Source organism: Anguilla anguilla, chromosome 9, assembly GCF_013347855.1.
Source record: "Anguilla anguilla isolate fAngAng1 chromosome 9, fAngAng1.pri, whole genome shotgun sequence".
Lineage (NCBI taxonomy): Eukaryota > Metazoa > Chordata > Actinopteri > Anguilliformes > Anguillidae > Anguilla > Anguilla anguilla.
The window spans coordinates 32,076,467-32,103,324 of NC_049209.1; the positions used below are offsets into that span (position 1 = coordinate 32,076,467).

The following is a 26,858-nucleotide window of genomic DNA, read 5'->3' on the forward strand; positions in this document are numbered from 1 at the left end:
ACAGTTTAGCAGCTAGCTCTTTTCATCGTGGGGTCAGTGTCTTACTACAGTACACAAATACAGCAAGCTAACATAGTCCAATGAAACTATATGAATATTTACTTTTGAAGATGATCATTTTTTGTCAAATGGAATGCTAGCATTCTGCATTGTTATAAACAGTCTATTTTCACATTATCCATGTTTCATATAAAATTATAATAACAATCCAAAAGAGACACTTGTGGTCTAATTTTTTCAGAAATTGTTTTTTTCTTCTCATCCATTCAACTCTTTATTTTATTAGCCAATGAATGGAATAAAAAGAGAACAAATCTGAGTGCTCTTTTCCACACTGCAGTACCTCGTCAATGTTTGCTTTGTTTTTTTCTTAGTTTTTTTTGACAATGAAGCACCTTTAAAAAAAACACATGCAAAAGTAGACAGACTTGAGAACTGTAAATCTTGACACAGATACATGCATTTGTTTTTTTTATTCACAAAAACAAGCCCAAATTTCTAAATTAATACAAACATCACTTTTTTGTCACTTTGAAGATGTAGTTCTGGCAACGTGCTGGAAAAAAAAGTAAATCAGTACCTTTTACTTGAACGTAAGAGAATGAGCACTGATTTTGAATATCGAGGCCTTTCGACCAATCGGGGTGGCAGGCCTAATTGAGAAGAGATACACAGATGCCTGATTCACCAATGAGAACCACAGAAATACCAGGGAGAAATTGCTTTGTTGGAGTCCAGAGTGACCAGCAATGATGTCCTCAGATGTCATCAGCACCAAATTCAGCTTGGGGGGGGCGTGGGATACATCAAGCTGACACCTGAAATGTGTCCTGTTGGATCAGAAATTGGGATTCTATATCTCAAAAAAAATGTTTTTTTGTTTTCTCTTTTTAATAGCAAACATTACGCAATTTCAAAACCATAGATTTATGACATAAAACGAAAAATGAAACAAAAAACAAAAAAAACAAAAAAAAAAAAGAAAACAATCAAAAATACAGGTTGTAAGTAAGAACAATGGTGCTAAATTACAATAGTGCTTTCATTAGCCACTAGGTTCTTTTTTTAAAATATAGCAGTAAATTTACATTCTCTACACAAGTACTGTATCTTTCCACACATAACGACATATACACCAAACACAGAAATCAGTTGATTGTCCATTCAGTTTGTCATTTCTGTTTGGCAAATGAACAGCTCCATGTCAAAGTGACAGAAAACCGCTGGAAACGGTTGGGGGGGTTGGGGCGAATGGGGGGGGGGGGGGGGGGGGGGTCAAAAGGTACCAAAATGGAACATAGAAAAGGAATGAAAGTTGCCATAGGTTTTTTCTTTATGTTTATTTTTGGTTCAGGAATAAGCAGGTGCATCCATTGATAATAATCATCGTCATTATTTTTTTGTAACTTCTTTTTTTCGTTTGTCATGTTTTGTCTTGCTCTGTTTTGTTTGTTAGATTGTTTGTTTTTTTGTTGTTTTTTTGTTTTTGTTCCAGCCGGAGCATCCGTGCCTGACACTGTCCGAGCGAGCGGTGGCATTGCACTTGATCGCGGAGCTTTGGGGGAATCGCCGCGGCGACGGCAGCAGCAGCGGAGCTCGCTACTGGAACCATCGGAATGCCGTTCCCGTCGGCAACATCACCTTCTTGGAAAGAGAGGATGAGAAGGTCAGCGTCACAGAGAGCCTCGCAGAGCCAGGGTCAAATTCAGATGGGGGCGGGGGGGGCGGACCGGGGGGAGAAGGAGGGGGAGGGGCTCCCCCTCAGGGCTCATAGACAAGGGAGTCACTGGCAGCGGGGCCACAGGAGTCAATGTCAGGAGTCAAAGCAATGCTCCATATTTCTGCTTCGTGACACCATAAGTTATGTTTATGTGTGAAGACTGCCCTGAGATCCACCCTCCCACACCCCAACTGCGTCAGCCTTCATAGAAACGGGAGCATTCCTGATTTTCTCTCTCTCTCTCTCTCTCTCCCTCTCTCCCCCCCTCCCCTTGTCATTCTCTTCTGTTGCCTTGTTAGGCTGTTAATGATTGATTTGAGACGGGCATAACGATCATTGCAAATTCCTTCAGAATCAGTAATCAAAAACACGTTTACCGACGATGGCGCTCACCTCTCCCTCCCGCTCCCCGTCGCCTCACCTTTACCCGTCTCTACCGCTCCTCCTATCCACACGTTCCTCCTCCACCTCTCCTTCTCCTCTCCTCCACCCCTCCCTTTCTTTATCCCCGCTTCCCTCCTCTCTGAGCCCACAGAGCAGCTGGGTAGTGAAGCGTCGCGCCAGGCTGTCCCAACCAGCCCCCCCCCCCACCCCCACCGTCTCTACTCCCGCGGTCCCCCCCCCCCCCTCCCCTCACCCCCCCCCCCCCCCCCCCCCCCACCCCCGGCTGCCGAAGGCCATGGCTGTGGCTCCAAGTGAAATCCGACACGCTACATTAATTATTTAGCGCCACGCACAGGCGTCCTGCTCCAGCCCCACACCCCCCCCCCCCCTCCGTCACAAAGGGGCCTCTATTCCGTCCGCCATTTTCCCCCCCTCTCTCTTTCTTCCCTCCCTCTCTCTCTTCCCCCTCTCTCTCTCCCGCTCTCTCCCGCTCTCTCTCGCGGTTTCGGCCTCATCTTATTTTATCTTATTAAGCAGCACAAACACGTTGCCGTGGGACCGGCTGACTGGCCGTCTGAGCACCAGTGCGGAGGCGACGGCAGCCCGCTTCCCTAAAATACAGGAGGCTGCGCTCCATCAGAAAGAACGCCTTTCTCTCTCCCTCTTCCTCTCTTCGTCTCTCTCCCTCTCTCTTTCTCTTCCTCTTTTTCTCTCTCTTTCTTGCTCTCTCTCTCTTCCTCTCTCTCTTTCTCTCCCTCCCCGTCTCTCTCTCTTTCTCTCTCTCTCTTTACCTCTCCCTCTCTCTCCGCAGCAGCAGCAAAGAATCTCACACATTCACCAACACTGCCTGGGGCAAGTCAGCTGTATCGCCCACACACACACGCGCACACACACACACACACACACACCTGCATGTTCACACTCCTGTGGCCTGTCCCCTCTCAGCCTCTGCCCAATGCCACAGTGAGCTGAGAGCTCAGGCCTGTATCTACCGTATCAAGGTCACCATCCATGTGCAACATCTATTTCAGCCGCTACGCTACACCACTAATCTCCCTGCACTGATTTTACTATACGCACAAACACACACACACACACACTCATATACACACAGACACACACACATAAACACACACAAACGCACGCATAAACACAAACACACACACACACATGCTCATATACACACAGACACACACACACTGACACACGCACACACACTGCGGAGGAGGCTCCACCCTGCATCAGAGCTTCCCGCTGCTGACACGTCCGCTCTGGCATTAATCAGCCTCTCACCCCCCCCCTCCCCCGCCCCAGCCCCATTCCCTCCATCACTCACCCCCCTCCCCGCCCCATCCGCGCGAGACCACGCTCGCACAGGACGCGTTCACCTCAACTGACCCCCCCCCCCCATCTCTGTGAGCACCCCTCCCAGATACCTGAGGCCCGACGGCTCAGCTGCTATCTGTCTGTCTGTCTCTCTGTCTGTCTCTCTCTCCGGGAGCCTGCTGCTCCCCGGCTGTCCGTTCCCCACGGACACAGGCCGCCGCACTGACCAAGACTGCCCTCCCGGTCGCCATGCCAACGCAGACCAGTAGCCTAGCGTCGCCGAGGCTGAAGAAACTAGCCGAGTGCCGCTCACGGAGAAGCCTGCATCCACACACACGCTCACACACAAGCAAGCACAAACACACATACACAAACACACGCACACAAGCACGCACACACACAAACACACACACTACCATGAAACCACACACACACACACGCACACACACAGTCAAGCACACACGCGCGTAAAGAGCTGCAGCCATAAACGTTGAAACTATAAACTCTGACTATATCCCGCTCGTATTACCGCGTCGTGTTCCAGGCAGCGCAGGGGAATCACCCCCGGCAGACAGACGCGAGGTGAGTTATGAATGGAAGGGGGGACCGGTTTGGTCACAGATGTTTCGGCAGGTTTGTGTAAAGGCCACGCCCATCCGGTCGCCCCCCCATGCTAAAGCCCCCCCCCCCCACCCCCCACCCCGCTCCCTGTCCCTGTCCCTGTCCCCTCCAGAGGCTTTACACACACCGCATCCTCTGCGCTCTTTTCACTGCGGCTTCTCAGCGGCCACAAGCTTTCCATGGAAAAGAGCCCAGAGGCCTGTCAATAACGCCCCTTAAAGGTCAGCACTGCCACACACACTCACACACATATAAATGCACACACCCACACACTCACGCACACACACACACACATATAAATGCACACACACACACACACTCACGCACACACACACACTCACGCACATATAAATGCACACACCCACACTCACACACACACACCCACACACTCACGCACACACACACACACACATATAAATGCACACACCCACACACTCACGCACACACACACACACACACACACACACACACCCACACACTCACGCACACACACACACATATAAATGCACACACCCACACACTCACGCACACACACACACACACACACACATATAAATGCACACACCCACACACGATGCACATACACTCATAAATGCACACTCACATGCACACATCGCATACAGGCATGGTCTCCCTCTCTTTCTCTCTCTCGCACTCTCTCTCTCTCACAAACAGACATATGAATGCACACATGCACACACAATGTACACTCACACACATGCACCCATCCCATAGACACAGGCACACACACACACACACACAAACTAGACATGCACAAACACATAGTCAATCCAATTGACATATTTTAATTTCAAAGTAAATTCAGCACTTAAAAGCATTATCATACCCTTCTTGAAGTTCTAATTTATCATTACATGTCCTTATAATATAATATTCCTGACACTGTCTCCTACGGTCCAGCACAGCTAATTTACACTGTGTAAAACAGCAGAGCATCTTTTCTGTGTTGGATAGCAATATCTGTCATTTCTCTAATTACCCTCAGCTTAGTTAGTCACCTGGCTAGCCTGAAAAAGCTGCTCACTTGCACATGGTGGTCAAGTGACTCGCATTCCACCCGTTTAGTTAAAAAGATGGCGGACATGGAACCTCTGTGATCCTGGCATTTCTTTTTTTCTCTTTTTTTTCCTTTTAAAGCCAAACAATATTCATGCCGCTTTGCATTGGTATGTATATAAGGTCAATCTAAGATTTTATTTTCTTTAAATAAAAAATAAGAACATTTTACTCTGTGTATTCAGAGGGGAAAAAGGGCAACAACAAAAAAAACTAATAATCCAAAGAATGTGCGGCAGGTCTGTGATACTGAAACGGGAGAAAGCACACATTCACAGCCAGACATTCCCTGTCAAGCTGAAACTATTCCATCTCAAGGCACTGTAATTACACTGTTATAGCCATGTTATATGCAAAAGCTGCAGCTGTATTAACAGCATATAAAGGGAGAGACCCTGTTCTCTTCTCTGCTCTCGCAAAGGATGTAAAAGCTTAACTGCCGGCTTGATTAAGAACAGAGTTGTTTGTTTTTTCATAATGGGGGTCGGAAATGACATTTGGCAGCATGTGTGATTTATATGGCTATCAGCCCAAACTGCAAGCAACGGCTAATAAATGCATTCTTTCTGCTGCCGATGCTAATGGTGGCTAGGTGCAGCTAGTAGTTTTCATTAACGAGTGAGATTAATTATATAATAAGCAGTAGTAAACCACTCAACTAAGCCAGTGATTAGTTAGCTACATTACCTGCTACATCATACACACACACTGGATTGGTTGCTAGCAGGTGCAACAGGTTTAATTTACATTGTGTGAAATTTTCTGTGATAAGATACATAGGGCTTAACTGTTTGCATTTGTAACAGGCATGGCAGCTAAAGTCGTTTCTGCAAACATAACATTACAACAAAAAAAAACAGTTTAACTTGACAGTTACTTAGCTAGCTAGCAAACAATCGATGAAGAGAATTGATCTGCAGAGTGATGGCTACCATCCTTAGTCAGACACTGTCTGGTGGTTAACAGAGTAACCGACATGAATCCTCTAGATGGATTATTATTGATGGGTTAAAGATGGCCAGGCAAGCATGACATGCCTATTTCAATTGACTGAGTGATGTTAACATTTTTGCACTAAAATGAAATTCCTAGTTTCTAGCTGGTGGTTCCCCACAGCAAGAAGCATCACCGATGCTGAAATATCCTGCCACAGGAAGCTTCGGTGTCCAGCATTTTCAAAGCGGACGCTAGGAAGGGAAACAATGGACAAGCCCAGGGCCTTGTTTCCAAAGTAAGGGTGGAAACTTTATTTATTCATTCATTTGTGTTGCTCAGCAGATACACAAAACCCTAAAGACAGCATACATTTTCTTTGACAAATTATTCATATTAACAGCAGGACACATTTACTGAAGCAGTTCAAGCTAACTAATTTGCTCAAGTACACCACTGTAATCTCTGAGTTAGCAGTGGAGCCTGCTGAGCAGACAACTTAAACTGATCATTGGTCTCAACTTGTGTTCAGTCATTTTCCTTGACTAACGCTATATAAACCAGCGGTCTCCAACCCTGGTCCTGGAGAGCTACAGGGTCTGCTGGTTTTTGTTTTCACCTTAAAATCAGCACCCAGTTGAGACCCAAGACACCAGGTGAGTTGAGTTAACTATGTAATCAACTGCTCTAAGGCTGCATTCACACCAGATCAGCTTGCCGCAGGGTTGTGCGGCAAAAGTGGCAGTCTTTCCATTCATTTGAATGGGGGTAGTGCGTTTAGGCTGCGGCAGTAGTTGACCGCATGGGGTGCCAAAAAAAACAAACCTGACATCACACTGCAGTGGCCAATCACTTAAGTTGTTTAAATTACCATGTAGCAGTCCGCTGTTCACAGAGCAACTGTCAGATGAATTACTGACGCGATTCATTTCCTAAGATTTGATTTTATTATCGTCATTGTGACAGTACCGGGTAATGGGACTAGTACCAAAACAATAATTACTAGCTAAATATCAATTCCGAACGTCGGAATTAAGCTGTATAAAAGATTCGCTATTTAGCCGTTCTTGCATGTTAGTTTATTGTACCTAGCACTATGGAGTATGGAGCACTATGGACCAAACGATGATACTCTCCCAGTTGCGTCCTCGCTTGGTTTATTTAGTGTACCCATCTTCAACGTCTGCGTCTGGCTGGCAGTCTACGCTGCAAAATAACGATAACAAGAAGCTTCCTTCGGTTTGCGTTTTTGTCCTTTTTTTTTTTTTTGAGTTAGCAGACAGGAAATGGAGGGGGGGGGGGGGTTAAAGTTCACAACACGACGTCACACAAATGGGCCATGTAGTGACACGCCCACACCACCGCACAACCCAGCGGCAAGGTGCCGCATTGCCTGATTTGGTGTGAATCCAGCCTAATTGATTCATGAAGTGCAGAGTCACTATGAAAACCTGCAGACCCTATAGCTCTCCAGGATCAGGGTTAGAGACCACTGATATAAACACTCAGTACCATCATATATAACCAGTTCTCCTCAATTAGGTTAGACGAGAAATAAAATTATTTTCATTTGCGTCACAAACCTGTGCACATTTCAATCAAAATTGTGGATACAGGTACTCTTTGTTTTCCGTGCTCATACTCATGATAATCATGGCAAAGATCTGATATACGCAGATTTAGTCATTTAAACAAACTTGAAGGGCAGCATTTATCGCAGATTGCGCCGAAAGTTATTGTGGTAGTCAACAGAGTTGGGCATCTTTTTTTTATTAAGAGTACTTAGTGAATAAAACAGATTTTTCCTAAATTGAGTTGTTTAAACTCCCTGATGTGACGTGAAGAAAGAAGCTGTATTTACCTGCCAATGGATTATGAAACAGATGGTTGGCAAACTTGTTAATCAGGGAAAATGGTCTAAAACAGGCTGAGACCGATAACCAGTTTAAGTTTTCTGCCTCCTCAGTTTTTAGCTCAGCAGCCGCCACTGAGAGATAGAGGCACCAGCTCCACACTGCACTGCCACCCCCAGCGGCCGAAACGCACTGGAAGAGCCACGGTTGGATTTTGGGCCTGAAAGCAGAACAGACCGGACCTCTGCGTTGGGTCCGTGCAGAATGTTTCTCAGGGGAGCCAGACCATTCACAACACCTAATCAGAATATTTATCGTGTTAGCGAATCGCAGCGTAGTTACACAAATAAAGGGTAAAAACGAACCTTTGAACAATATTTGTTTCTTACCCTTGATCCTTTCACTCCTTCGATTCCCCCCTCCCCCCGCACCTCACTGAACCCCGACCCACCCCATCTAACCTCCCCCCCCTCCCTCAATGAACCCCAATAACACCCCTCTCTAAATGAACCTCAAAACACCCACCTTTCCTTAGCCGCTTTCACGCACGGGAAACAGAACACTGCCTCATTAACGTCCCCGGCAATCTAGCGGCTTCTGTTTCCACACTAAGGCCTGTCCGGCATTTCACCAGGTCAATAGCATCACACATGATGGCGCCAGTAATTGTTGTCTGACCAGGCGCCTGTCAAATACCCCGAAAGAACTATTGCAGTAGCCACGGTTACGAGCATAAGGAGGACACATACAGCCTGGGCAATGTACGTTTTTGTTAACTTTGTCTTTCTAGCCAACAAAGCTAGCTAACATTTGCTAACCAACCAGCCAATGGGAAGATAGTGAACCATAAGAACTAATCCCATGCCGCATTTGAATGTGCAACCACATCTCACTGGAACTTTAGAAACATTGGACTAACTATATGACGTAAATGTGTGATGTTTGATAGGGTGTTCTGCAGAGCTAGTTAGTAAGGTAGGCCATCATTTATTGGTATACATGGTATACATACTCTCTTTACTTTCTGTTTTTTTGCAGGTGTAAGAAAAAATGTAGCTGAATGGATGTCTTAGTGAAGTCGAGTTTTGCATGCTTGACCTAGTAATGTTACGGCTTTGTTCACAGTAACATCAAAAGGGAACTTCCCCATAAATGTTACTACATCATCAGCCGTCAAAAACATTTCTGAACCCCTGGCTCCGACTCTCGTTTTAACATGAGCGCTGAATGATAACATTCCGGAACGCGGCCATGTTAGGCTGCATGTGCGATAAGGGCGACCGATCTCAAACAGGACCCCATCACTGACCCCTGATACACCCCTGATAACCAAACCCCAATACACCCCTTCTCACGGTAACCCAGTGTACCACCAGCTCGGTTCATAATCTCACCTCACCTGACGCCAAAACACCTGCCTTTAACCGAAGCCCTTAAAAAACCGCCTGTTTCTGATCCCAAATACACCTCTCTCGCGCACTAAACGCCAGAGCACCACCTCTCCAAAGCTCCTCTCTTTGTCTGCACCTAGAAACACCTCTCCCTCAGAGAACCCCAACGCACCTGCCTCTCACTGAATCACAGAACTCTTCCCTGCAGTGCGGTGGTGTGAATGGCCCGGATTAATCATTACCTTCCCTTCCCCAATAATGAGACCAGGCGATACACTGCCAAACGCGCACGCACACACACACACACACACACGCATGCGCACGCACGCATGTGCACACATACACACTCGTGCACACATACAAAAGCGCACACAGGCTCACACACACACAAATACTAGCAAACCAAACACACACCACCAAGCACAAGTACTTGCATATACATATACACAAATCACAAACACCCACAGACACACCTACACACATATTATGCCTCAACTCTCACACATACAGTACCTAACACAACCAGACCTCCATAAACACCCATGCAAATACGCAAACACGTGCACATACACCACCAAACGAATGCTTGTATACATACTACCAAAGGCGCCCAGAGACCACACACACACACACACACACACAGACTGCCATACACAGACACTAATGCACTTCCGGAAACACACACACACACACACACACACACACACACACACACCCCTTACACCCACTCTGCCAAATGCACAACAATCACTAATATTGAAAGGTACACTGGAGGGGATTTGAACAAAGCTGGCTCATTTGCTGAAAGGCGGAATTAAATGGAGCAGGGATCGTTCATTTGCCAGCCTTAACCGTGGATGAGTAGAGCACTGGGTACGGTGAGGGAATGAGAGAGAGAAAGATTAATCCGATCTCCTTCTTGCCCCGCCCCCTTTCAAACACTGACCCCCTCCTGAGCCCCTCCGACTCCGATCGCTCCGCCCCCACCTTCATGCATTTTAAGACAGAAAAAAGCCCCGCCTTCCCTGGGCAACTCACCTCCGGAAGCCCCGCCCACTTCAAGCCCTTACCTCCAGAGCTGCGGACGGCTTCTTTTTAAGTTCCTCGCACTTTCGGAATTTACAGATCTGGTGGCCGGTTTTGCGGTTGCGGCAGCTGCTGCACTGCTCGCAGTTAATGCGCCGGCGGCAGGGCTGGCACATGCCGCAGCGTTTCCGCTTCTTCTTGCCGGAGCCGATGGCGGAGGCCAGCTCGCTCTGCGCCGGGTACTCCGCCAGGCCGGCCATGTGCAGCGCGCTGTCGGCGAGGAAGACGCCCGCGGGGGTCATGATGAAGAGGCCCGGGTTGAACGGGAAGCCGCCCATGAACGGGAAGTCCCCGGGCCCGCCCGCCGCGTCGCCGCCGGACACGCCCTCCAGGTCGCCCAGCCCCGCCCCCTGGTCGCCGGGCAACAGCACGTGCTCCATGCCCGCCCGTTTGAGGAGGGCGGCGGCCTGGGCGAAGTGAAGCAGCCCGTTCTGGCTCTCCAGCATCTGCTCCAGGGTCCGGTCCAGTTTGGGCGCCACCTCCGGCGCCACCTGCTGGAGCTGCTTGTGCGCCGCGGAGGTAGAGTTGCTCTTGGCGGCGCCGGCGGCGTGCGAGGCGCCCTTCTGCGAGAGTCCGTTGGGGGCGGGGCACGCGGCGGTGTACTGCGAGAGCGCGCGCGACTTCTTCAGGCTCTTGCTGAGCGGCTCGCTGATGATCCCGCTGCGGCTGCGCCGCTCGGGGGCCTGCGGGGGCGTGTCCTCGCCGCAGCTGCTCCTGTCGGGGGCCGCTGATTGGCTGCCCTCGGTTCGCCCGCTAGACATGATCCAGCGCGATGGTGGCGATGCGGGGGCAGGGCGGGGCAGGGGACAGGGCGGGGCAGGGGTAGGGGTGGCGCTGACAGTCTGTTCAGTGCGCAGGTGAGGAGGGTGGCTCCTCCTCCGCTGAAGAATGGGCCAATAGAAGCCCCCGGAACCCGTGACCCGGTGCTAGATCTCTGTCTTCATCCGCATCTTTCACCAGACAAACTGAAACCTGAGAGAGAAAGAGAGAGGGAGGGAGAGAGGGAGAAAGAAAGAGAGAGGCAGAGAGAGACAGAGAGTGAGAGAGAGAAAGAGAGAGAGAGGACTGAGTGAGATGTTAGACAGGGGAAACTAAGCCCTAGGTTTGGGGTTGATTATGTCACTGGAGCAGTGAGTATGTGAGAGAGCACTTCTAATATGGCCTGTTGGTTTAAGGGAACGCTGCTGTAAAAGATACTGTGGCTACGGCTAAAGTGCAGCAGGTAATCCTCTCATTTAACATCTGATACACACTCCTGCAGTTCTGTGAAACACACACACACACACACGCACACACACACACAGACACACGCATATGCACATACATACACACACAGACAAACACATAAACACACGCACACGGAGACAAACATACACACACACAAACGCTAACTAATATATACACAAAATAACAGAAAATCTCATGGGCATCCATCAGACCTGTTCAAATATACATGAAACATTTTCCTAACCAAAAGGAACAATCATATAACAGAAGACATTTGTTCAGTATATTAGTGAGTAATGTATTTGTTCGCAATTATTTATAATATGAAGAAATTCTACTGTTGCATAAAAGGTAACAAGTTTTCACAAATAATTATTTGATCCAGGTCTGGCACCCGCATCAATGCTTGACACCTCAACTCTCTTTCAAATGATTTCACATGACATCACATCCAAAAGAGAGAACCAAAGTACAGAAAAACCTGCCTTACGATTCCTGGCCTGTTAAAATGTTTCTCATTAAGGTGAAAGACACTGAACAAAAGATAACTTATTTTCTAAAAGCTCAAAGCATAGAATTACAGAATTTCTGAAATAAATGAATAACTGCATCTGAAAAAAAGATTCCTCAAACAAGTAACATTCACCTAATACAGGCATAAAAACAACCTTCAGATAAATTATGTTCAGGAAGAAAATCAGACCTAATACTGCTTTGGTGTTTTATGTTTTGCCAAAAAGAAGGATTTCTTTCTCCCACAATCCTTTGTTCCAAGTGCTTAATCTCACATCTCACAAGCCATCGCTTTCACATACACCCCCACGACACCCCTCCTCCCTCCAACTATTTGTGTCCAACACCATGACCATGTTGTCAAGCAAAGGTTGTCAAGTAAACAAATATCTGCCCTGGGAGGCAATACAGCACATCAGCGATGCGTTCTTATGCTACGGGCTTATGAGGCTGGCATTACATGGACTAGCCTTTAAACTGAACAAGCTAAATGAGCACACACACACACTCACACACAGAGACACACACACCAACGCACAAACTCTCACACACACACAGATACACACGCACACCGACGCACAAACTCACACACAAACACACAGAAACACACACATAGACACACACACACAAACACACACACACACACACACACAGACACACACACAGATACACAGACACACAAACTCACACACAGAGACACACACACACAGACACACAAACTCACACACAGAAACACACACACAAAGGCACACAAACTCTCACACACACACATACACACAAACTCAGACAGGCACACACACAGAATCCAGCCAGTTTCTGAGCCCCGTTGAAATGTGGGGGAGGGGGACAGCCAGTATTAACAGCATGGTGGAGAGTTGACAGTTGAGTCAGGTGACTCGCAAAACCACAGGACGTTCCTCTGCAGAGCACAGGAAAACCCAGCCTGTTTCCACCCCACGTGCATACGCGCGCGCTACTGGCAGAGCAGCGTAGCAGTCAAGCATTTTGGCATAAAACCAGAGGGGTGCAGTTTCAGAAACAGGGCCCTTGACATGTACACCACGTCTGAACCAGAAAAACAGTGAAACGTGGCTGTTGAGCGTTGTCTCGCTAAAGCAGAGGTTCCATTCTGTGCCTACAGGTTTCTGTTTCCACCAATTACCCGGGCACAATAAGCTAAGTTGCTCTGTGCACCAATGCAAGTTCACTAGCACAGAGAAAGAAAAAAAAAAACTTTTCATTTAGGGTAGGAAAAACAGTTAACAGCTGTAAATCACTAGCTAATGACAGTTTTAGCTAAAATGTCAGATCGCGGATATGACTGAACTAATTCCATAATGAACGGCAGCGGAAATCCAGAAGCACACACTACGCTCCCAGTCTCACCCCTGTGCTAAAGGGAGGGGCTTTCACTGCAGCGCTGGCTTCCTTGGCCTGGCCTGAATATGCACTCCTGAGCAGGCCGATGTTGACTGTGGCCGGAAATCCCAGAAGGCATAGCATCACCCAGGAAGTGGCGGGGATGTCTTTGCCTCATTGTACAACATCAGCTGGTCAATCTTCCTGCCTGCACTGGCTTGACCTGAAGTTTACTCCACCAACACACAAAAAATTGGTTTAAAAAAGAATTCCGCTATATGGAAACCACACTCCCAAGGGCCGGAGCTGATCCAGGGGGAGTGGAGGGCTTGGGGTTTGTAATCTCCATGGCAACACACGGAAGAGGGTCCATGTTCCAGTGAGAGGAGAGAGTCCAAGCTCTGGTGTTTGAGTTACCCTCAAAAACTAAAAATAATTAAATAAATGAGCAGTAAATGCACGTGTGTACATATTGTAAGTCTGATCATATTGATTTACAAGGTATTCCTCTTGTAAGAAAACCAGACTTGGTTATGGTTGAGTTTTACCTGAAGGGATGTATTTGGGGAAGTCTGCCTGGAAATAGCCCAATCCCATACACCACAATCAGAATTTTGCACCTTTAACCAAACCTGAGAAACACTATCCATCCAACATCTAATATTCATGATACTATATAAGAATGTTGTTATTAATGTTTTAGATGCTTGTTGCTACAAGAACCAATCTTGTAACCAGTAGGTTGTAAGTTCAGTAGTGAGACGTGTGCACCGCTGAGCAGGGTACTTAACCTGAGATGCCTCTGTAAATAACCAACTATGTGGACAGATATGTGAAATGTGACCTTTGTGTGTACACATGGACAATAAAATAAGCAATACTAACAATAATAGTCACATGAGTCCATTTGTACGTGTGTGAGCTTGTATTTTGGAGTCTGCATGTGTGTGTTTGTGCATTTATATACATGATTGTATGAGTATGCATGAATGTGTGTATTTCTGTGAGTGTGTGTGTGTGTGTGTGTGTGTGCGTGCACATGCATGCTGTATACGTACGTGTGCTCGGAAACACTACTCAAAACATCTGAGGCTTGCTTCTTTCATTTCCACTCAACTCTATCCAAAACAGAGGAGCTCTGTATTAGCACAGGTCACTTATAAACACCACCTGTGCTGAGGCCTCCATTGATTGCACAGATTTGATTAACTCTCATTAAGACCTCGAGGAGATTCACATCAGACCTGTGGTAAAGAGAAAACGCATGCACCACTGCACACACGCACACACATAAAGCACCTCTGAGTCCAGTCACCTTTTTTAGGGACGTTCCCCTTTTGCATCTAGTAGTGCGTATGTTCCCTTTTCCCTTCGCTGTATTTAGCATTTTTTTGGGGGTACTTATGCACCCATGAGAACCAGATTTTAGGACTTGTCTACAAGGTGCACTCAATTATCTTTCCCTCAATCGCCATCATATACTGAACCATCAACTGTCAAATTCAAAATGTTTCAAACGCTGTCTTTTCGTAAACCTACATGCACACGCACATTCACGCAAGGGTGCGGCCAGGCAGTCCAGTGTAATGGACACAAAGGGAGAGGTGGGAATAAGGGAGAAATTGGAAGGCCAGAATCAGTGGGAGGTAAAATCCTCAAAGCCAGAAACGCAGGGTGCAGCACAGGGTCCCAGAGACCAGCAGGAGAGGACCCACCCCTCCAAAAGCCCTTACACGCGTTTTTTATTATTATTTCACCATGGACCGTTGCCACGCTTAAAGTCCAAATGGCACATTCGACTTCACAGATGTTAAGTGAAAACTAAGAGTGACATGGAATAATGCTGATCAAAGCCTCAGCCTTAATATCACTGGCCCATCCTGTTTCCAGGGATAGGGCCTTTGTTATTAGGGCTGACTTATGTTCAACGTTCACTTAAAACTCTCACACCAACCTCCCTCACTCTATCCATCATTCTCCATACCTCCCTACCTCTCTCTCCCTCACTCTCCCAATCATTTTCCATACCTCCCTCACTCTCCCCATCATTTTCCATACCTCCCTCACTCTCCCCATCATTCTCCATACCTCCCTCAATCTCTCCATCATTCTCCATACCTCCCTCACCCTCTCCATCATTCTCCATACCTCCCTCAATCTCCCCATCATTCTCCATACCTCCCTCAATCTCTCCATCATTCTCCATACCTCCCTCACTCTCTCCATCATTCTCCATACCTCCCTCACTCTCCCCATCATTCTCCATACCTCCCTCAATCTCTCCATCATTCTCCATACCTCCCTCACTCTCCCCATCATTCTCCATACCTCTCACTGTCCATAGCTCCCTCTTTCTCCCTCACTCTCCTTCATGCTCTCTACCTCCATCCCTGTCTGTCACACTCTATCACTCTCTCATGTACAGTCTCTCTCACACTCACCCCAACAGTCACTTTCAGTGGTAATAACACCAACACTACCACCTCTCATCTCTTTCAAACTTTGCAAAACGCTTGTCCCTCTCTTTCTCTCTCCTTTTCACTCTCTCTCAGTTCTCAGAGCACAGAAAATCAGGGATAGATAATCATTTTAAAAATTAACAAACAAACAAACAAACAAACAAACAGACCTTACCATTGAACCAGGACCACAAAATGGTAATATTGATAAAAATCATGCTGACCTTTCCCGCTCTCTGTAATCCACGCATAGTGGCAATGAGCGTAGATAGGCCTACATTTTTCTTATTTGTATTTATGTTCTGATTTCCTTGTCCAAGTCAACTTACAGAGCTGACAGCTTTTGGCATCAAATTTTTTTTTTTTAATTGTCCGATTATTCAGCAAGATCATATAAAGAATACATTTTGTTAAACATGACGCAGAGCATTGCCCTTAACTTCAGATCCTGCGACTGAAAGCTCAGTTCGCCATTATTTGACACCGTTGCCCTATAGGTGATACCAGTTCCAAAATGAACAACTCCACGCCCAAAGTTAGAAACCACTCAAGTAGCTTTTACCACACAAGTAACTGGATAAAAACAGGAACATAAAAACCAACCACAAAAATACAATCCTGAACAACTCCAAAATTATTGTGACCATTAATACCTGTAAGCAAGGTTTACTGGCCCCATTTCAATAACAATTACATTAAGCCAGGTCACCGACACAATCACCATTCATTGGCTGTCACAAACTCCAGTATCTCAGATTAGCAGTTTTATTAACACTATTAATTAAATATTAGTCAAACGCCTTAAATATTTACAAAATGACAGGCCAAACCAAATGTTTCAGTCAATGACACCATCCAAAGTGGGGGTGGGAGGGGAGGGGTGTCAGGTGTTGATTACTTGTGTGACTGCAGCATATTAACAATCAAGGCACTGTGAGGACACTTTAACAAATAAAGCAATTGATTTGATGTACTCTGTATGCGTCTGAAATTACTCTGGCCAATCACAACATGGTTAATCCACACATCTGCATAATAATTTTCCTTTGAGTGTATACAGCAGGGTAACTAAAATGGGAAAACATTTTAAATTTTTGACATCAGAATACTAGCTTGTTGATGTTTCTGTGTGTGTGCGCGTGTGTGTGCATTTTAAGCTAAATTCTGAACCATTGTCTCATTACTGAGATTTAATTTTATAAATGTAATGTTTAAATCAGGCAAATTATGAAATCGTTCCATGATTTGAATTGCTCCTGTTAATTATGAATGTTTTTGGCATGAGAATTCACCTAGAATTATGGTGTTTGTTCTTATGATGATGAAATACTACTGCTGCTGCTGATGATGATGATGATGATGATGATGATGATGATGATGACGAATAACAGTCAGAGTAGCAGTAGTAGCTGTAGCACTGTGGTTGATGGTGGTAGTTGTGCAGCGTTGGTGAACACATATCAGTTATTGGCAGTTTTAAAAAGAACTTTCAATAAAATAATTTGTAAAACTACAATGCCGCGTGGTAAAATAAGTGCTAAGATGTGTGTGTATGTACGTGCGTGCGTGCGTGCGTGCGTGCAGGTATAATATTCATAACATTCATGAATATTGGAATTAGTGTTTTTGCATACATTATATTGACTGGCCGTTTCATATGCGAACCTCGAGAGCAAGGGAGAGCGCGCGATAGCTCGCGCTTTCTCCCTGGAGGCAGCGCTGAGGAGTAATTGGCCCTTCTCTGTAGAATAACGATTCGAAACCAGGCCTGCCCAACTGACTCGGTTCCGGAGTGTGGAAATCTCCACTACAAGACTCTCACACTTGGCAAGATACAAAAAATATTATACGGCTCAGTACTGAAATCACGATAAAGTAGGAGTCCCAAACAATTTTTGCCAGTCAATAATGAATCAAAACAAATCAGAAGCCAAAAAACGCAGTCTTGCTCAAATTAATAATATAATAAAGATCACGTAAATGTTCGTAATGTCTGTCCAGTTGTTTCGTAGATCTTACCAATAAAATAAATTTAAAAAAATAAATACATATAACAGTTTAAGGTTTGAATAGTTTAAGGATTCTTCCACAACATATCCCGAGCAGGTTAAAGCTATCCTAACACGGTCTACTGATTAATGAGACCCGAAACCATTAAGGAACAACAAGCCAAGCTTGAAGTTGCCTCTCGCCATCTCGCGGGAAGCATGCGAGTGAGATATTTATTAGTTCAGGTAATGCAGGGACTAACGTTGCGCTTCCCTTCAGATGCTCGTGCGTGTGCGCGCGCACGGACGTGTACACACACACATACACGCTCAAGGCCAGTCCGTCACTAATACTCTCTAAAATTAGTGTAAGGTAACAATATGTGCGTAGGCAGTCTTTTCTCTTATTACGCCACAATAGGTTCACGAATCAAAGGTGAAACAAAATTCAGTTAAAACAAATCCATATATTACACTGTGTGAACTCGAGTCGTGGCACCTTTTAATTGCAATCACAAAAACACGCAGTCCCTACGAGCGCCGCTGCCGGTCGCGGATTGCGGCAATAGCAGGAGGTCGCAGTAAATCCCCGCACGCAGAGCTCAGGCAGGGGGGACATCGCGCACTGGAGACGGGCTGATCCGTCCTCGGGAACAATAAAGAGCACGCACCACTCGTTTCAGCACAAAACGACCCGCTAGCGCTTGTGAAACCACCAATATTCATAAAATAAACGGTCTCTAATGAAGTAAGGCATAACATCATCGATCCGGATCATGTTTTTTGAATATTCATAAATGTGTTCATAAAATACGCCAATCTGTCAGGAAATAAAAAGTTCAACCTCCAAACAAACGGAAACTTGATATAATTTAATCACCTGTCATGAAAATCGCCGAACGTCACAATCATCATCGTAATAATCATATTTAAGTGTCACCATTTAAATCCCGAATATTTATGAAGCGTGTCAAGTTTAGCTATATAAGTGCATGTCACTCAGGGACGTTACACGCTTAACGTTTCACTTCACGACCTGTTAATACAACAAAAGAATGTCATAATATTTCAGGTCGACTGTTACAAAAAACAGATTTTAGATCATACAAATATAAAAAAAAACAAATGCTCGCGTGCCCTTCTAAATATTAACAGTAAAAGACAAGGTACATTGACTATACATAGTAAAAGCGCCATTCGATTAGCAAAAAGAAAAAGGAAACATTAACGCAAAACAAAAATACCTTTTGTCTAGACTCACTGATCTGAGACCGGGCTCTCGGCGTTGCCAGTACTTGGTCTGCACTGGCACGTTCCGGAGAATAAAGAAAAAACATTCTCCCGTTCTCCCCGTTAACTTGATTGTTAGGAAGATGACTTCCCAACTTTGAGCAGACTTCGACAAAGTATGATTCCCCCCGTCAATGTATCTGCATATTTGCAAACACAGGCCCTTTTCATTCGCACCTACCAAAGCAGATCCGAACGGAGGGGAGGGATCCAACTGTCCAAGCGGTCCGTCTCCGTGCCTGCTGCGGAGATTGGTGTCAAAAAGAAAGAAAAAAATTTTCGAACCCAACGGAAATATTACAAGCCAAGTCCGGAATCAACGGAAGGGAAACGAAATGATAAATTGTTGTAAACGTACTTTCTCGGAAGCGAGCGAGCGGGCTCTCCAACCTTTCGATTCTTGCAATCCCACCTCTACATCCCTGCTCGCGGAGAAGAACATGCAAACACATTTCATAGATTTTTGGAGCTTCACGCAAAAACCGAACTGGACTTTCCAACGTTGACAGAGACAAAATAATAGCAAAACGCACAAACACCGTTCTTATAGCAACGCGAGGCCCTGTAAACAAATTTTACACACTTGACACTGCATACGTCACTTAGTGATGCATATAGTAATTTAAACGCTGCATATTTTGGATGTTTTGGTGATCGCACACTGATGAGTAGGCTACGGATTTCGTTCATGTTTGCAATTAACCTACATTTTTAAAAAACATGTTGCATTAACTTTCCTTAGCTCATTACATATTGTACCGTATATGAAGTAGCTTATATATATATGTTTGTGTGTGTGTATGTGTGTGTGTTTTTTTTTTTTTGGGGGGGGGGGGGGGGCAGTGGATGACATCATCGTCGCCATCCCAGAAACGCGCAAAATATCTTAATTAAGGACAGCTTCCAAAGATTGATTAAAGTAACTATCTGTAACGAAAAACAAACTTCCCCCATTGGATACAATATTAATGAAAGTATTGCAAAGTATAACCAAAAAGAAATGAATCATTATTTCATTACAGACTGGACATGCGATTTTTCTGTCTCAGCATAGAAAAAAAGCACAATGACCCCTCGGTCACAGAAACACAAAGGTTCCACGGACGCTCTACAGAATCTTAGTGTTTTCCAATCAGTCCGCTGATATTCGACAAACTAGAGGTGGTGCTGGCTTTTTTTTAACAATAAGTGTACCTGCAGTAAATTCAGGCAGTAATTTCGCGAAATAATTCTGGCTTGTTGCTTAACAGTCTGTGAGCGAACAGTGGACGCAACCCGAGGTATAGTTTGTCACTCACTGCCTGTAGTGTGTCGGAGTGGCTCGGCAATGGTCAGCCGTGGTGTCGCCGGCCGGAATCGGCTGCGCACTCTGTTCCTCCTCGCGCTCGATGCGAGAGTCCACTCCACCTCTTGTAAGTGTCCTGTCTGCTGGCGGGCGGCCAGCTGAAGTGTGTGGAAATGACACCGCCAGGGCGGCAGAGATTTTCCTTCATTTCTCTCCTTCCCGATCGCAGACGGGCTGACATTGGCTGGAAAGTGGAGCAGCTCGTCAGGGACAATCAATGCGAATCGATCGAGCCGTGCGGGTTGGGGCTCCAAGCTGGAAAATAACACAGCAGCAGCCAGAGCGCAAGAGAGGGAGAGAGTGGTCTACTGCCAGCAGCCGTCGCGACCGAGCAACGCGCACGAACGTTGTCCCTTAATACACAAAAACGCACACAAGTCGATGTCAACCTTCCACTTTGCGCGGCTACGGCGGACATTCCGGCATTGGGGTACCTAATAAGCACCGTGCAGCTAAAATAGGAAAGCCATAAGTTTTGGATTAACTTTTTATGTTGAGTGTCAACTCTTATGCACAATTTGATATAGTCTATTTTAGGCACTGGAATTTTAATGACCTAATTTGTTATGCAATAGGTTTGGCACTTGAGTTAGTAAACAACAGTGAACATCTTTCACCGACTTGCGAAAAATAGTTCTTAAATCGGTCCTATATACACAACCTATATCGGCTTTTATACGTAGGCTATTTGACCGCCTAAAACACAGTATACTGTTGCCTCTTTGGAATAAAATCTGTCACTGTTGTAACCATACAATTATTGTAATTATCCATGTTAATACTGCGTTATTACAACAGTAAGGTATGTGCTATACAGCAATGTGTCAGAACATGTGTCTGTCGCGTCCCAAGCGCGCATGCTTCAGTGTGCATCCCATGCTTCCAAAGGTATTGGGTTCACTAACCCGGGCCCGAAGCAATAGTATTTCATGTTGTCACAGTGGATAGAAAGGTGAAGCTGTCAGGTGAGGTAGATTTAAGAGCAGGACAGGTAGAACACCTGCCTTTTGAACATGGGGCATTAGGACCTAGAGCTTCAGATAATTTTAGTCACGGCCAATGGTTCTCTCCAGCGCACACAGCCTTTTACAAAGCCTGGGCTGTGCGTTGGTCAATTTCTCTGGCGAAATGCTCGACCGAGTCACATTTGATCCCGTCGAAGGGGGTCAAATCCTTGTTCCAGATAGGCTAATTGGTAAATTAGTTCGTCAAACAAGTAGTTCTCTCTTTTATTTATTTCTCTTTTATTTGGTATTCCTGTTTAAGTTCTTTCTCGCAGCGTGTTCAGTTACAAAACGGACCTTCAACCCCCAAATTCGATACGGCTCAGTCGTTTATCTGCAATGTATGATAGCGTTATTATAATTCATTCTGCTATCACTAGTTGTAAAAAGTCATACCAGAAAATAAACTGATGCACAGACATGCGGGCGTGTGTTAAGTAATGTTAAGTGGTGTGTGGTTCAAATTAGTTGTCTTTACCAAAAGGAAAATCTTTTTTCCCCTTTCTGTTCGACCTATTGTCTTACACAATTGACGCGTCCTCGTGGTCGTAAGCTGAAACTGGTTCCGTCAGCTATAGATAAACGCACAATGGTTGCATCAGTACCTCCCAACGCACTGGCGTGAATAAATTGGTCACGCATTGCTCAGTAATCCCTTGAAGTGAAGACAGTCTCTTTGGTATTGGCAAAGTGCCTGGTTTCATCGCGGCTATCGTACGTTCTGCAGACTTCATTCTCGCTCGTCCCTTTTTCAGTTTGGGAAATAATTTTTCAGCCGTAGCAGCTGAGCGCATGACTTCTCCCCTCAAGCACCGTCCAGTAGGCTATATTCCCAAGATGACCAAAATCTCAACTATTAATGAAAGCGTCATGTTAATATCGGTTGGTTTTACTTTGTTTGCGTATACTGCCATAGCATACAGTTAGCCAATCTGGTGAGGCAGTGTGCCAATATCACAGAAACAACCTTACAACACATTTTTATCAATGGGTTTATTCTAGTACATGTGCTCCGAAACATCACAGCGCCTTGACGCGCTTCGCGGTCATACCCGCCTTAAACCTATTTATTTTTTTTCTTTCGACTCATCTGCGCGTGTCTGTTACACAGTCCAGATTGACCACATTCTTCCTGTCCGTTTTCGGCTTGCCTACATTCCTTTTCTTTTTTACAATGAACCCCCAGCAATATTCCACCCCTCTCAAGCAGTATAGAACTTGAATTTTTTTTTTTTTTTTTGTAACTGCCGTTTCTATGTAGAATCCTGCATGACTTTCTCGTGTCGCTCTTGACAAGCTGGCCACGTTCTTGTGAGTTTCATCAAGACTTAAATAAATAATTAGGTATAAATGTGACCGACAAATCGCGTCGTGAAGTGACCCATTCTAATCACGTATGTGGAGGCTTTTGTTAGGGTTTTTTTCTTCTTCAGTGAACCTTGTAGGTGATGGGATTCTCGTTACTCCCTCCGGAGTAAAGCGCCGACAGCAGTAACTCTATAAAGGCTCGAACCATAGGCAAAAGCTCAATTCACCAAATCTATTTAACATATATGATTCTAAATAATCTATATGGATATTAAACAAAATGTGTACTTAACTGCTACTGTTTGATGTGAATACCTATGCCACCTCTTCTTAGTTTTTCTCTCACACACTCTCCTCCTTTCCCTCTCGTCCTCGTTCAACAGACACCGCAGTGGCGAGCCGCGTCTGTTGCCGTGTTGTCTGTCCGCGTGCAGTTGCCAAGGGAGGGTTGGCGCGGGCCGCTGCAGATAACGGAGGATTCATTAGTGACTCTTGGCCTTATTCACTCGCGCAGACACACAGCACGCATTCCGTCTTAAACGCGCGCGCACGCGCGCCCACCGCGCTGACATACATTCACACCCACAGCACATCCACCAATACTTAGCCTACATGTGCATAGGAAGTACCTGTCAGGTGAGAGTACATTCTGTCCACAATAAGCGTTCTCAGGGAAATAAGACAATTTACATAACATTATGTGCCCAGCCACAAGACCCTGATGGGTTGGTGAAGAATTAAAAGCCTGGTGACACACACTAAAGTCCCGGTTTTAAAATTAATAAATACTACTACATATCTACTTCCTGTTTTCATTTTCCTCTTCCCTCTGTTCATTTTATTGTTTATATAGTCATTATTCCATATGTAGGACATTTTTATACTACCTATTATTTTTCGGAAGGATAGAGGCATCCTGAAATTTTGTCACTGTTACTTAATTATTGTGATGCAAATATTAAGATTAAAGTCAATTAAATTTTATAGTCATCTGAATTTCGTATTTCCATGGAGATGTGGGATGTGGCCCTGGCAGCCCATTTGTGGCTCACATAAAGGAAAAGCATTTGTTTTTGGACCTGGTAGAAGCATCCATGTATCTTGACCTTAACATAAACATATCATTTATTTATTTTTATTTTTTTCTTGAAAATGCATGCTACTTAAGGTTATTGACCTTTAGAATAAAATGAAAGTCTCTGGGTATAGCACAATTATCTTCACAAAAAGAGAATTGCGTTAGCAGACTGGCATGTTTAATTCCTACAGGGCAGCTCATTTTTGTTATGTTTAGTGAGTGTGTTGAAGTGGCGACCATGGAGGCGAGGGGGTGGGGGGGGGGGGGGGGTGCACGGTGACCGTGATGGCGGACAGGAAAGAGGGGAAGTCGCGAGACCGGACACGCGGTCAGCAGTCCGTCCGTCCGTCCGTCCGGCCAGCCGTTCCAATCGCCACCCGGAGGCGGCAGCCACACTCGAGTCTTTGTTGTCTTCTCTGCGTGTGGAAGGCGAGGCAGCGGGGGGGTGGGGGGGGGCGGATTAATGTCACATGGTCTCCTCCTCCAGCGAGACACATGACCAGCACTGCAGGACTGCCCAAAGCCAACTTAAAAAAAAAAAAAAAGAGGAAAGGGGGGGAGGGGGGAGCTAATGTCCGGCTTCTCAAATACACAAAGCCTGTCCCCGTTCTCACCTCACCTTCCATATCTTACTGGTCTCTATTTCTGCTCCAACCTGCTCTCACCTCCCGGCTTTAGCTAACATCTCCTCGCTGCTCTGGTTAGCTTCTCCTCCTTTGATTTTTTTTAAAACCTACTCCCCTCTGCCTCCCATAATTTTGCTCCTTGAAGCAGAGTAGCTCCGCTTTCTTTTTTTCTCCTCCTCTCTCCTGTCCTCCTTTCCTCTCTCTCCCCTCGTTCTCGTCGCTCCGCCAGCTTATCCGGCTTCCTGTTTCCACCGCGCACCCCCCCCCCCCCCCCCGCCCCATCTCCTGACGCCGCCAGGTGTTTGCCTCTGAACTCTTCTGCTTGTCAGAGCAAAGTCTCCGATGGCTTGAGAGCGCCCAGAAGTATTTGCCATTAAAGCAGACCTTGTCTTCCCCCTGCTGGGAGGTGCATTGTCACCTGCAGTGGGTGTAGCTTTTTTCCTCCCTCTTCTCCTCAAAAACTGTGTAGCCCAAGGCTGTAGCCTTTTCCTGGCTGCCAGTACAGACTGTATCCATGTGTACAGGGGCCTCTCATTTCAGGATGCAACTGGTTGGCTTTCAGTCTCGGTAGGAAGTTTGCCTGTGAGAGAGAAAATACTGTATCAGCTCCTCAGTTCAATTCAGTTCCATTCAGTTCAGCAAATTTAAACCAATAAATACAGACATGAGGTAAACGCTATAATTGTAACGTATAGGCACAACTTACCAGACTGAATGTTGCATCTTTTATTTTTATTAGCTATGTCAGTGTACTTTTTGTACCACAGGCCTGTGGCAGACTGAGATTCAATGTGGGTGTTTCCCTCTGTCTAACCGTGTGTGTGTGTGTGTGTGGGGGTGGGGGGGGGGTGTTTATGTGTGTATGTGTGTGTGCCTATGTGTGCGTGCACATATGTGTGTGTGTTTATCAAGCAAAACATAGAAATACACAAGTGTTTCAAATGGGATGAGTTTTGGTGGTTTCATAATGGTGCGGGGGGGGGGGGGGGGGAGAAAGCAAGAAAAGCAAGCAGAAAGCAAGGTTGACTTCAGTTATTGCTCACTTGTTTTTAATGCCCCCCATGTTAAATAATTAATTGTGTGTGTGTGTGTGTGGGGGGGGGGGGGGGGGATTTTAATCACGCAACAATTTCATCCAACAAAGGATGTTCATGTTCTTCAAGTCATCAGAAATTTCATAATGCAATTACAGCTGTTGAAGAACGCACACGTGCACGTGTACGGACACACACGCAAACACAGACATCAATCGCAAAACTCAGTGAAAGGGCTCCACCCAGTGGAACGTCGTTATACTGTCAGAAGCCCTCCCCCTCACCCACACCTGAAATTTTATTTTTGAAGCTGAGTATGTACGAAGAACTGGGGGTTGTGTGGGGGTAAATGGTAAATGGAAAGGCCTTCAGGAGTGTTGTTGGCAGGCTGGGGAGAATGGAATTTCAGATCTGAGACAGATGGAACAGGGACACAGGCAGGAAGAGACCGAGAGACTCAGGTAAGGGAAACAGAGGTCTCCACCAAAGGAATGCATTCAGTACAGTGATGATTTTCTCAGTCATATGCACAAATACGTCTGCCATCTTGCTCAATCAGGACACTCCAATATGTAAAATGGAATATGATATAATATCATTTTATAAGTATAAAACAGTATCCTTAAGAGTACAGCACAATTAAACCATATAACAGAGGACTGTTTTCCTTCTACTGAACACTTTATTTTATTAGCTTTCTGTGATTAGCTCTAGGGGGCTGAGGAGTTTTATTTGCCTATTTCTTCTTGTTTTGTTTAAGTCAATCGGTAAGTTCTATTTACTTGTCACTATCCAATAAAGCAAGTTTTTAGTACAGCACATACAGGCTCTCATAGACCAGCAACGCAGCACCAATATATAAACTCGCAAGCAGCCATTCCAGGGTTGAAGGAATCGCTGCAACATTCCATGCAATTCAAGCATGTCCACGCAACAGAGGACCGTGAGTTATTGTCACAGTACTGTACTCTCAAGCATTCATCTGCCCCGAGGTTCCAGCGGCAAAACTGAGGAACACAAAAGGCAAGTTTAAGACATTTTTTTCTTTTTTGTTTGCCGAGTTGTTAAGTGGTTAGAAATAGAAAACAAAAGCAAAGAAACCCAGTTCCCTTGAAAGGGAGGGGAACGGGTCCAGCCAAGTGACACCTCACGCACAGGATTATGCCATCTGATCTTCCACTGCACAATGGATGTGAACCAAGGGGCCTAGGAGCCATATCCTAGTGCAGTAGAACA

General features: G+C 45.6%; 1 protein-coding gene across 13 annotated transcripts; it reads right to left on the minus strand.

Annotated features, from left to right (window-relative positions):
- Positions 1–448: 448 nt before the first annotated feature.
- Positions 449–25,118, minus strand: cxxc5a (CXXC finger protein 5a). 13 transcript variants are annotated; one of them, XM_035434406.1, is made up of 5 exons: positions 20,526–23,171; positions 19,586–19,649; positions 19,409–19,469; positions 10,376–11,363; positions 449–1,644 (listed from the first exon to the last, which is right to left on the minus strand). In XM_035434406.1, exons 4-5 carry the CDS (start codon positions 11,150–11,152, stop codon positions 1,600–1,602), a joined length of 822 nt encoding a protein of 273 aa, XP_035290297.1. In that variant the 5' UTR covers positions 11,153–11,363; positions 19,409–19,469; positions 19,586–19,649; positions 20,526–23,171; the 3' UTR covers positions 449–1,599. The 13 variants fall into 13 exon arrangements, with proteins under 13 accessions (XP_035290297.1, XP_035290300.1, XP_035290301.1 ...); XM_035434409.1 differs by lacking the exons at positions 19,409–19,469; positions 19,586–19,649; positions 20,526–23,171 and adding exons at positions 23,178–23,345; positions 25,007–25,118; XM_035434410.1 differs by lacking the exon at positions 19,409–19,469.
- Between the last annotated feature and the right edge of the window lie 1,740 nt (positions 25,119–26,858).

Excerpts from the sequence above, each read along its gene's own strand:
- cxxc5a (XM_035434409.1), bottom strand. The coding sequence starts at position 11,152 with ATGTCTAGCGGGCGAACCGAGGGCAGCCAATCAGCGGCCCCCGACAGG. Across the intron at positions 1,645-10,375 it reads AGCCGTCCGCAGCTCTGGAG|AAGGTGATGTTGCCGACGGG; the intron begins GTAAGGGCTTGA and ends TCTCTTTCCAAG.